Source organism: Hippocampus comes, unplaced genomic scaffold (genome assembly GCF_001891065.2).
Source record: "Hippocampus comes isolate QL1 unplaced genomic scaffold, H_comes_QL1_v1.1 scaffold279, whole genome shotgun sequence".
NCBI classification, from domain to species: Eukaryota; Metazoa; Chordata; class Actinopteri; order Syngnathiformes; family Syngnathidae; genus Hippocampus; species Hippocampus comes.
The window spans coordinates 473,279-482,607 of NW_017805456.1; the positions used below are offsets into that span (position 1 = coordinate 473,279).

A 9,329-nucleotide genomic window follows, 5' to 3' on the forward strand; every position below is an offset into this window, starting at 1 on the left:
ATATGCACGTCACCATGGCGCTCGACGCCAATGAGGCGTTCAAATACTTCAGCAACATCCGTAGATTGTCCTTCCACATGACTGCACACAAATGAGATACACAGAGAACAAAAAAGTACACAGGCTGGTAATTATTTCATGTATATTTTAATGGCATGATATATGGTACTCATACTTTGCAGTTACACTGCATACATTGTACTGTATGCTGTAATATGACATTAATTTAATACGTTATCATATTCATAATTACTGTGGCTACATGTAAACTATGTCTGCGAAGAAATTTCCAACAGACAAGACAATCACACCCCATGGAGACGACGAAGGCATTTTTGCTGAGCCCTTCGTCGCCGTACCAAACAAGTCCCAAGCAGGTCAGCTGTGTGCACGAAGTCTCTGACCATGTCACATCTGCCATTTTGTCTTTCGTCTCATTCATCTGAGGGGACTTATGTTCACTACGCCATGGACCTTTTGGAAGAAAACCAAAGACAGACCATCAGTCCCCTGCACCCTGCGCAGGCAGGCGCCATATCTCGTTTTACCTCATCTTGCAGATGAACCCTCTATCGCTCCCGCAGTTGTCCTCCTTCCAGCGGTGGCTGTGAAGGTTCCAGGAAAGACAGCGTTGCACGGGCTTGTCGTCTTCAGGCTCGCCTGGAAGCAGACCAGAAGAGATCTCTAGCGCTCTGCCGCTCTACATTGTGGCCTGCAAGCATCCATCAGCCAGCGGTGACACCAACCTGTGCTCCAGCGTATGTATTCCATCTTGGATCCGTCGCTCCATTTCCACTTTTCTTCAGCGTTGAGGCTGTAGCCGCCAGTCCACAGGGAAATCCCATTCACACTCACCTGAAAGTAGTCTACAGATGACAGTCATTTTCCACCACCGTCAGGTTGGCTCAGGATAAGCCGTAGCCCATCGTGGCAGTTCCGGAGCGCTCGCCACTTATCCGCACGGCCCAACGGAGAGAAATGGCCAAACTCGACTCAACATTTCTGTGTGCGATCAACTTGACAGATTTGCAACAAGTCCAGTCGGCATACCTTGCACAAAGTCCTGTTCGTTGAAGTCGGTGATGCTGAGCAGGTTGCCTCCGTTTCGGGTGCAGTAGTCTTTCGCATCGTCCCAATTCATCTTGTACTCGGTCATGAGCAGGTAGCAGTAGTCGTTGGAGGGGTTGTGCGCCCACCAGCCGCACGCGTCGGTCCAAACTGCAACCGATACGCCGCTTGTCGCCGAGGTCGAGGTGCGTCAGACGAGATCGTGTCGGCTGTCGTGCGTAACATCACCTGATTGCGGTTCCGATAGCTTGAGAGGATTGGGCCCGCGGTTCGCGGCTGCAAGGACGGACGCAATACGTGTCACACGTGAGATCAGATCGACCCTTACTTAAAAAGGCTTCTCTGGGTTTTCCTTTTGCGTGCACAGTGGGTTAACTGACATCGGCTATTTGGTGACATACGAAGTAAACCGGCATGAATTGTGGACCTTTTTTACAGATGAACTGTATGTCGATGTGGCACAGGTAGTAATATAGACGGCCATCCGATCCTATGCGAACGCAGCTGGCGTCCTCCCACGCGCGCGGCTGATTTTCGCCCCACGGGAGGTAGTCCTGTTGATCAGATTGAAAAGGTCTTTCTCTTGCTTCTCACCAGTTAAAGAACATTTTCCCCATTAGTGAGGTCTGGGGCACTTTGTGATCCGCCCCCCCCCACTCCCTCATTTCAACCATTTGGGGATCTTATATTGTTCAGAAATATGGTCAGATGACAATTTTATTCGGACTTGTTGCAAAGGTTTCACTTACTGAAGGTGTTCCATCAGTGAACACTGAATTGTGTCCATTAGTCCTCCTGAATCCCGCCCAGATCCAATACCCCTTTGCGCAAGCTTCAGGAAAGGAGGACATGAGCTTGAGTGCAAGACCGGCAGGCAACCTTGTGGATGTTGTGGGGCACTTTGTGACCCCCCCCCCCCACTCCCTCATTTCAACCATTTGGGGATCTTATATTGTTCAGAAATATGGTCAGATGACAATTTTATTCGGACTTGTTGCAAAGGTTTCACTTACTGAAGGTGTTCCATCAGTGAACACTGAATTGTGTCCATTAGTCCTCCTGAATCCCGCCCAGATCCAATACCCCTTTGCGCAAGCTTCAGGAAAGGAGGACATGAGCTTGAGTGCAAGACCGGCAGGCAACCTTGTGGATGTTGTGCAGCAAGCAGCATTATGGGATCATAGTCAGGAATGCCCATGCGGCACTTAAGCAACGCTCTATTTTCGTAGATAGGTGCACGTCATTTTCAAGCCATGGCAAGTCTAACTTATCGTCTTTGGGATTTTGGCAGCCCGCCTTGCGTCGACGGACTAAGGCGTTTTCGATTACACTTTCTAAGTGCCCCCATCTACGAAAATACCAAAAGAAAGAAAATTCAACCAATCCGCACATTTGAGAATATGTTCTGCACGAGACATGTGGCGGCCATGAAAATAGGGCCCTTAATCTTGGTGCTCACCTTTCAAAAAGTTGACCTCCTCAATTGAGTGGAAGCTGGCCAAGTGACCTTTCCATACATTGAAGCAGTAATCCTCAGCATCCCTCCACGATGCAGTCCACGATCCAAAGAAATAGCAAAAACTGCCATACAGCACGTCGCCATGGTCACAGTAGAAATCTAAAGGAGGGAATAAACACTCCGAGAAAAAAGCGTGACGGATTGGGGAAGGTCTCCAAAATGAGTAGTGTTGGTGTGAGTGGGCTCAACTCGATCATCGTTGCAGTCACTTTTGAGTTCTGTTTATTCACTTCACAATCACTTCTTTTCATTAAGCAGTGCAACTTGTGCATTTCCAATATATCCTAATACCTTTATGTTTATAGATTCCAAGGCATGATTTTCGGTGCATATTGTGGTATGCAGTATTTATCCTCAAAGACACCAAATGCTTTCTTAATTGATAAACAGGCAGAGACTGCCAATGTTTTTTTTGTGCAACTGACGTGATGACAAAGCACAAAGAGGACAAGTTGAAGGACATGTAGGTGGCGCTTTGAAGTGATAGCTCACAAAGCAGTCTGCTCGAGGAAACTCTTCAAAGCCCACCCCAAAAAATCCTTTCTATCTTTATCAGCAGTGAAATGTTGAAATGAATTCCTCCCCATCCCGTGATTGGAAGCCCCTCCATTTGACAAAATTAAGTTGCCCACAAATTGAACTGAAATGAAATTTGAAATCCAATTAAATAAATACAAGAAAGAAAAAGAAATTCCAAATGAGTCTGAACTCACCAGAAGCTGTCCACGCACCAAGCGTGAGCAGTGCCTGCCCAAGAAGCCATCCTGTTGCTCTCATCTTCAGCGCTGGATAGAATTATGACAAGTTCGGGTTCCACAGGAGCTGGGATTCGCAGAGTTCGAGCAGAGTGAGCTGGAGCAATTTTGACGCAATGGGCACGTGACCCCGTGTGACTTACGCTCCTGACGTCATCATCACGTCTGGTGAGATGTGACGTTGAGTGGAACTAGAAAGGCGCACGACAGCACCAAGCAGCGCGGGACCGAACGGCTCTGGCCTCAAATCGCGGCCACATCCAATATGGCAGCGCTGTCACCGTACCTTTCGGCTCTCAACGCGTCATCTAAATCTTTCGTCTGCGTGTCTACCTGTTCAGCATTCGAACCCACGAAGTCAACTCGAACTAAGCGCAATTGCGCAAGTCGCACGAATCTCGGACGCTTTCTTGACTCAACGTCCATCTGCCGACAAATTTGTTGTTCACATATTTTTTTCTTTTTTTTTTGTTTTGTTTTGAAGACACCAACGCTTGGCCAGGTACGGAATGCATGTTGAACTTTTATTCCGCTTTTATTACGCTCATTGTCCTCACTCGTAAGACAATTCAGCGGACTTGTCCAATGACGGTCTAGCATGTTTGTTGTGTTTTCCTGATTCAAATGATCAGCACATCAGCAAGCTCTTCGGGAGCCTGCTTACTATTGTGATCATGTGAATCAGGGAAACACCCTCAAACAAACAGTATAGTGGCCCTCGAGGACCGGAGTTTGACACCTGTGGCTATAACCGGTCAAGTTTTTCCCCCCACGACTGCACGACATTTCTGCACAGGATTAGTAGAACAATTTAGCTCACTATTGAGGCAAAACAACATTGTTGATTACTGATACGATTAATCGGCGATAAAATGTAAATCCCCCCCGCCCCCATTCCTTTCTTGAAATACAGCACACGATTGCAAATTGTCAGTGCAGAACACACACACACACACACACACACACACGTGAATTGATTCTCATTCAGTCACTGGTTTGGTCTCTAACATCTGTTTTAAATCGGCAAAAATTGCAATTGTTTTCCACAGTAAAATAATAAAAATGTGTTATTTGCTGGTGTCGTGGGAGAAATCAGACAATGTTTAATGTTGAGAGGCTAAAATCAGAGGGTTTAAACCAATTTTAAGTCTCCAAATCCTGATCAAAATAGTTGATTAATATCGATTAATCGATAATTGTTGCGTCTCAAAATCACATTGTACATTTCCCTTCCTGTCAGTTCCCTGTTTGGACGTGACCGGACGTTGTCCGGCGCTCATCTGGCAGTCCCAGTGAGTTGTCAGCGACGTGTGATTGGCTGCCCGGCGGCGTACCTGTGATGTCACGTGGCGGGCGGAGCCGGCAGACGTTGTGGCCATGCCGTACGTGGACCGACGCAATCGCATCTGCGGCTTCCTGGACATCGAGGAGGCGGAGGGCAGCGGGAAGTTCCTGAGACGTTACTTCGTCCTGAGCGCGCAGCGGGACAGTCTCGTGTGGTACATGGACAACCCGCAGGTGTGTGCAGGTGTGTCGCGTGTGTCCCACGACAAGAATGACTTTGTACCGCGTGTATTCCCTCGCACAGAATCTTCCGGAAGGGGCCCAGCATGTCGGTTGTCTCAACCTCTCCTACATCTCCAAGGTAAGTGAGCGTACGCGAAGGACAAACTGGAAACGTTTGGACTTCCTGTCTGCATCCTTTGGACTTCCTGTGTGCGGAGTCCACTTCCAGAACTGTCTGTTTTTTGTTTTTTTTCGTGCCGACAGGTGACCAACGGCGCCAAACTGAGGCCTAAGGCGGACTTCTGCTTCGGTGAGAAGTTTTCTGATTGAATGTGGACACAAAGGCACAATCCGTGTATCGTTCCTACTTTCCATTTTCCATTGGCAATTTTCAGGTTGTGGGTGCAAAGTTGTCTTCAGTTGTGCAGCATTTCAGCGTTTTGTTTTGTTTATTTTGTGTGTGTGTGTGTGTGTGTGTGTGTGTCCAACTATGCCTTGAGACACGAATTGAATTCAAAACACGTGACTGGCGCCCACCTCTCACGTTGTCTGTCTGTGCAGTTATAAACGCTGGGATGCGCAAGTTCTACCTGCAGGCCAATGACCAACAGGACTTGGAGGAGTGGATCGCCGTTCTCAACAACGCCACTAAGATAACGGTGAGCCTTGCAAAAACTTAAGTTCGATGCAGCATTCCATTGCGTGGCGTCCAAACAAAAGCCCACTCACGTCTTGCTAACTTATAATAGGAAACATCATAGATCGGCTAACTGAAATTAGCATCAATGCCAAATTATAGCCCTTCAATCAATGGCTCTTTGCAAAACATCGCAGTCACAGAGCACACAACTCTATTCTGTCAAAAAGGCTGCTGCATTTCATCCCCTAAAAGTTTGTCATTTCTAAAAAAACAACAACAAAATGTGGCACATTTCCGGGTTGCTCGCAGGTGCCAAAGCTCAGCGAGGGTGCCGATCCGCCTCAGGAAGTCCTGGGAGCCTTGAAGCACGTCTGCTACAAGACAGAGATCGTCGGCGGAGTCCCCATCGTCACGGCCACTCAGGTGAGGCAGGGCGGGTCCGGGCGTGCGCAAAGGAATGCGCGCCCGATTCGTACGTACGCATGCCTCCACACGCAGGAGCGAATTCCAGACTTTCCCATCAGCTTCAAAAAAAGTCTGATGATTGGCACGGATTGGGAGTTTTTGCTTTGTAATTAATTCGAGTCGTGTAATATCCATAAGAAAGACGTCAAACCCGTTTGGACATTTACGCGGCAGGAGCAGGCGGACGGGCCGAACGGGGCAGAGCGTGGCGCTTCGGGCAGACCCTACTTCCTGTCCAGCCAAGTCCAGGACCAGGATGTCATCAAGGCGGGATTCTGTGTCAAACAGGGAGCTGTGGTGAGACACTCCAAAATGATTTTTTTTGGGGGGGGGCGGGGGGGGACCCTTAGCTTCATGCTAGCAACCAATGCAAAACGGCAGTCCCATGCAAACAGATAGCATTGACGTTGAACGTTGTCATTTCCATACGTGCACGTGTGTGTTTGTTAGATGAAGACATGGAAGCGGCGCTACTTCATGCTGGATCAAAACAGCCTCCGCTACTTCAAGTCCGACTCGGTGGGTTGCCGACCGACCGACCTCGCGCGTGCGCGTGTGTGTGCGTGCGTTAATCCAAAGCCTTCTGCTGTGCATGTGTGTGTGCGTGTGTTCACAGGACAGGGGGGCACTGCGTGTGATCCTCCTCAAGGACATCCTCAAAGTTCAAGAGTGTCAACAAAGGTGATGAATTAAGAGGGGGAAAAACTGCATACATTAGGTCCATCAAAACAGACTTCGGAAGATGCTCCCTGGCGCCTGTTGTCACCCTCCAGCATTTTTTTTCCCTTTGACATTTCGATAGCACCAACAGAGGGCGCTACGGACTCAAGTCTGTCAAAGAGACAAGGGAACCGACGACCACAAGAGCTTGATCTCTCGTTTTTTGTAACGCGTGCTACTTGAAAGTGACCCACGCAAATATATGCGACGCTTGTGTTTGTGTTGTGCAGTGAGCTGATGATGAGGGACAACCTCTTCGAGATGATCACCTCCTCCAGGACTTTCTACTTGCAGGTAAACACGTGTCTGTGTGCATGTTTGTGTCTTCTTACGTATGTTTGTGTTTTTATGTGCGTTGTGCTTGTCTGCGTGGGTGCTTGTCAGACGGACAGTCCAGAGGAAATGGACAGCTGGATTGAAGCCATCAACGGCGCTCTCGTGGCCCAGCGTGGACCCGCCAGCTCAGTGAGTTTCTCGATCGTCGTCGTCATCGTCTGCAGCAGCAGCATCGTCCTCATCCTCATCTCTTGCTCTCTTCCCTGCAGGATGACAGCTCTCCCGCCGTCTCCTCCTCGACCTTCTACTTGGACTTAGGCGAGGAGCTCCCTTGCCCACCATCCTCCACTGCGCCCCACGACGGACCCCCGCCTGCCGCGGAAGACGTCCAAGTCCAGGAGATGGGGGTGGGGGACGAGTCGCTATGGAAGCGACGTAGCAAGGAGGACATGGATGTCGACCAGGAGTGATTTAATTCGAGGACGGCGGGGACTCGTCAGTATCTTTTTGTTTGTTAAATATGTTGACCAAGTTTTTCTTACTTTCAGTTGGCTGATTTAAAGTTTCCTTTTAAATGCGTTTATTTATTATTAAAACACTCAACACCCAATTCCGTTAACCTGCCATGCATGTTTTTGGAATGTGGGAGGAAACCGGAGTACCCGGAGAAAACGGGCACGGGGAGAACATGCTAACTCCACACAGGAAGGCCGGAGCCGGAATCGAACAATGCACCTCTGTACTGTGAGGCAGACGGGCTAGCCAGTCGCCCACCGCGCCGTCCAGTCCAGAAAAAGAAGAATTGAAAAAAGAAACAAGCCCAAAAAAATATCAAATAGATAACCAAGGTGAAAGGTGACAGTAGAGCTCGGCTAAGTTCTGAGCCCGAGCTGCTCTAACACACACACACACACACACACACACACACACACACACAAAACGACATCATTACCGACTGACTCAAGCTTGGTGGAATTTGATGGCCGCATGCACACGCGCACGCGGAGTTTCCGGGAAGAGTGTGTTTTGACTGGCCTTCAACACACTTGAGGACTTTTTTTTTTTTCTTGGACTCGAGAGGTCATCGGTGGAGCAAAAAAAAATCGCGCCCGGTTGGCAGAGTGCATTTGGGTCATTAAAGTGACTTGCAAAGGCAGGACCTCCATTTACTGGAATCCTCCAGGTGGGCCCGCGCCAGAGCCAAACATTTTGTTCTCTGATGACAAGCGGCAACCGCGCGGCTTGGAAGTTCAATGGATTTGTTGTCACTACACGCGCGCACATGGCTCAGAGGACAGGGTGTTGTCTTGGACTGCGCTGCATCGCTAACTCTTAAAGTATGTTCACTCGCGATGACTGAGCTCATAAAATAAAACACGCAAGTCTGTGTGTGTGTGCGCGCGCGCGTGCAGAAGGATCGCGCAAATTCACTTACACAAGTGTTTTTGTAACGTGTTTTTTAACGAGTGTTGGATGTTCTATAAACACACTCATGACATAATGAAACAGAACTTAATGAATGGAACAGTTTCTGTCACACTTTTTGCTTCAGCTGAATGCACTTTGTGCCGCTCCTTCTGGTGTGCGCGAGATAGTTCCCTGGATGTCCGCTGTACAAATCCCGATGTAGTGATTATGGAGTACACGGAGTAGACCAAAAAATGTTCACTGAAAATCCTGTGGGATTGATTCGGATGTAGGGAATGAGTGAATCATCTTCATTTCCTAGCACCTAATCAGTACACTGTCCTCCAGAGCGGGTCGGAAACTGGGCCCCGAGCGGAAATTGTGAGAATCCACCAGTTATTCACGGTCAACATCAATGCCATTAAAAATAATAATAATAATATGAAGTGGGAAAATACTGTGAGTAAATGGTTTCCACAAAAAAACAGGAAAAATACATAATTAGGGGGGTGTCTGCGAACAGGTTAAGACACGGATGATGAGCCGTGAAAATGCGGGTTCCGCTATATAACGGGTGAATGGTCCGTGGCTCCTCCCCCCGGGGAACGTCACAAGTGCAAGCCAATCAGCCGGCGTGTTTACGCGGCGCTTTTAAATGCCCACCAAGGCAGTCCAACTTCACTTGTCCACTAGTTTTCCAAGCTTCTGCGACCTCACCACCGCCGTCTTGCTTCCTTCCGCCCCGCGTTCTCTCTCGCCCTACGCACGATGATCGCGCTGGTGCTCCTGTGCGCGTTGCTCGCCCCCTCTGACGGCTCGTCGCTCTACAAGCGCGCCGCCGTCGGCTGCCCGGAGACGTGCGACCCGTCGCGGTGCCCGCCGCCTCCCTCGCCCGTCGAATGCCCGGCCGGGGTGGCGCCGGACGCGTGCGGCTGCTGCCGGGCGTGTGCGGCCGACGAGGGCGAGCCGTGCG

The 9,329-nt window shown here is 49.4% G+C and overlaps 3 protein-coding genes across 5 annotated transcripts in view; 2 read left to right on the top strand and 1 right to left on the bottom strand.

Moving 5' to 3' along the window:
* Positions 1-128: 128 nt before the first annotated feature.
* LOC109518614 (macrophage mannose receptor 1-like) lies at positions 129-3,473 on the bottom strand. Its single transcript, XM_019874619.1, has 9 exons — positions 3,301-3,473; positions 2,528-2,686; positions 2,082-2,164; positions 1,496-1,622; positions 1,297-1,344; positions 1,051-1,218; positions 747-866; positions 545-660; positions 129-481 (listed from the first exon to the last, which is right to left on the bottom strand). The coding sequence occupies exons 1-8, from the start codon at positions 3,362-3,364 to the stop codon at positions 545-547; spliced, it is 885 nt and encodes a 294-aa protein (XP_019730178.1). The 5' UTR covers positions 3,365-3,473; the 3' UTR covers positions 129-481.
* Positions 3,474-3,662: 189 nt separating this feature from the next.
* LOC109518608 (pleckstrin homology domain-containing family A member 1-like) lies at positions 3,663-7,568 on the top strand. 2 transcript variants are annotated; one of them, XM_019874607.1, is made up of 12 exons: positions 3,663-3,844; positions 4,583-4,860; positions 4,931-4,987; positions 5,113-5,158; positions 5,410-5,507; positions 5,798-5,911; positions 6,134-6,250; positions 6,404-6,472; positions 6,570-6,634; positions 6,904-6,967; positions 7,058-7,138; positions 7,219-7,568. In XM_019874607.1, the coding sequence occupies exons 2-12, from the start codon at positions 4,720-4,722 to the stop codon at positions 7,417-7,419; spliced, it is 1,053 nt and encodes a 350-aa protein (XP_019730166.1). In that variant the 5' UTR covers positions 3,663-3,844; positions 4,583-4,719; the 3' UTR covers positions 7,420-7,568. The 2 variants fall into 2 exon arrangements, with proteins under 2 accessions (XP_019730166.1, XP_019730165.1); XM_019874606.1 differs by having other exon boundaries at positions 3,664-3,844; positions 6,128-6,250.
* Positions 7,569-9,039: 1,471 nt separating this feature from the next.
* Positions 9,040-9,329, top strand: part of LOC109518597 (serine protease HTRA1B-like) — a 5,057-nt gene continuing 4,767 nt past the window's right edge. The window contains exon 1 of one of the 2 annotated variants that reach the window (XM_019874587.1): positions 9,040-9,329. In XM_019874587.1, the coding sequence (XP_019730146.1) occupies positions 9,125-9,329 (205 nt within the window). In that variant the 5' untranslated portion in view covers positions 9,040-9,124. The other variant, XM_019874586.1, reaches the window with a different exon arrangement.

Excerpts from the sequence above, each read along its gene's own strand:
- LOC109518614 (XM_019874619.1), bottom strand. The coding sequence starts at position 3,364 with ATGAGAGCAACAGGATGGCTTCTTGGGCAGGCACTGCTCACGCTTGGT. Across the intron at positions 1,623-2,081 it reads TCACTGATGGAACACCTTCA|GACTACCTCCCGTGGGGCGA; the intron begins GTAAGTGAAACC and ends TCTGATCAACAG. Across the intron at positions 1,219-1,296 it reads GCTATCGGAACCGCAATCAG|TTTGGACCGACGCGTGCGGC; the intron begins GTGATGTTACGC and ends TATCGGTTGCAG.
- LOC109518608 (XM_019874606.1), top strand. The coding sequence starts at position 4,720 with ATGCCGTACGTGGACCGACGCAATCGCATCTGCGGCTTCCTGGACATC. Across the intron at positions 6,251-6,403 it reads GTGTCAAACAGGGAGCTGTG|ATGAAGACATGGAAGCGGCG; the intron begins GTGAGACACTCC and ends TGTGTTTGTTAG. Across the intron at positions 6,635-6,903 it reads GTTCAAGAGTGTCAACAAAG|TGAGCTGATGATGAGGGACA; the intron begins GTGATGAATTAA and ends TGTGTTGTGCAG.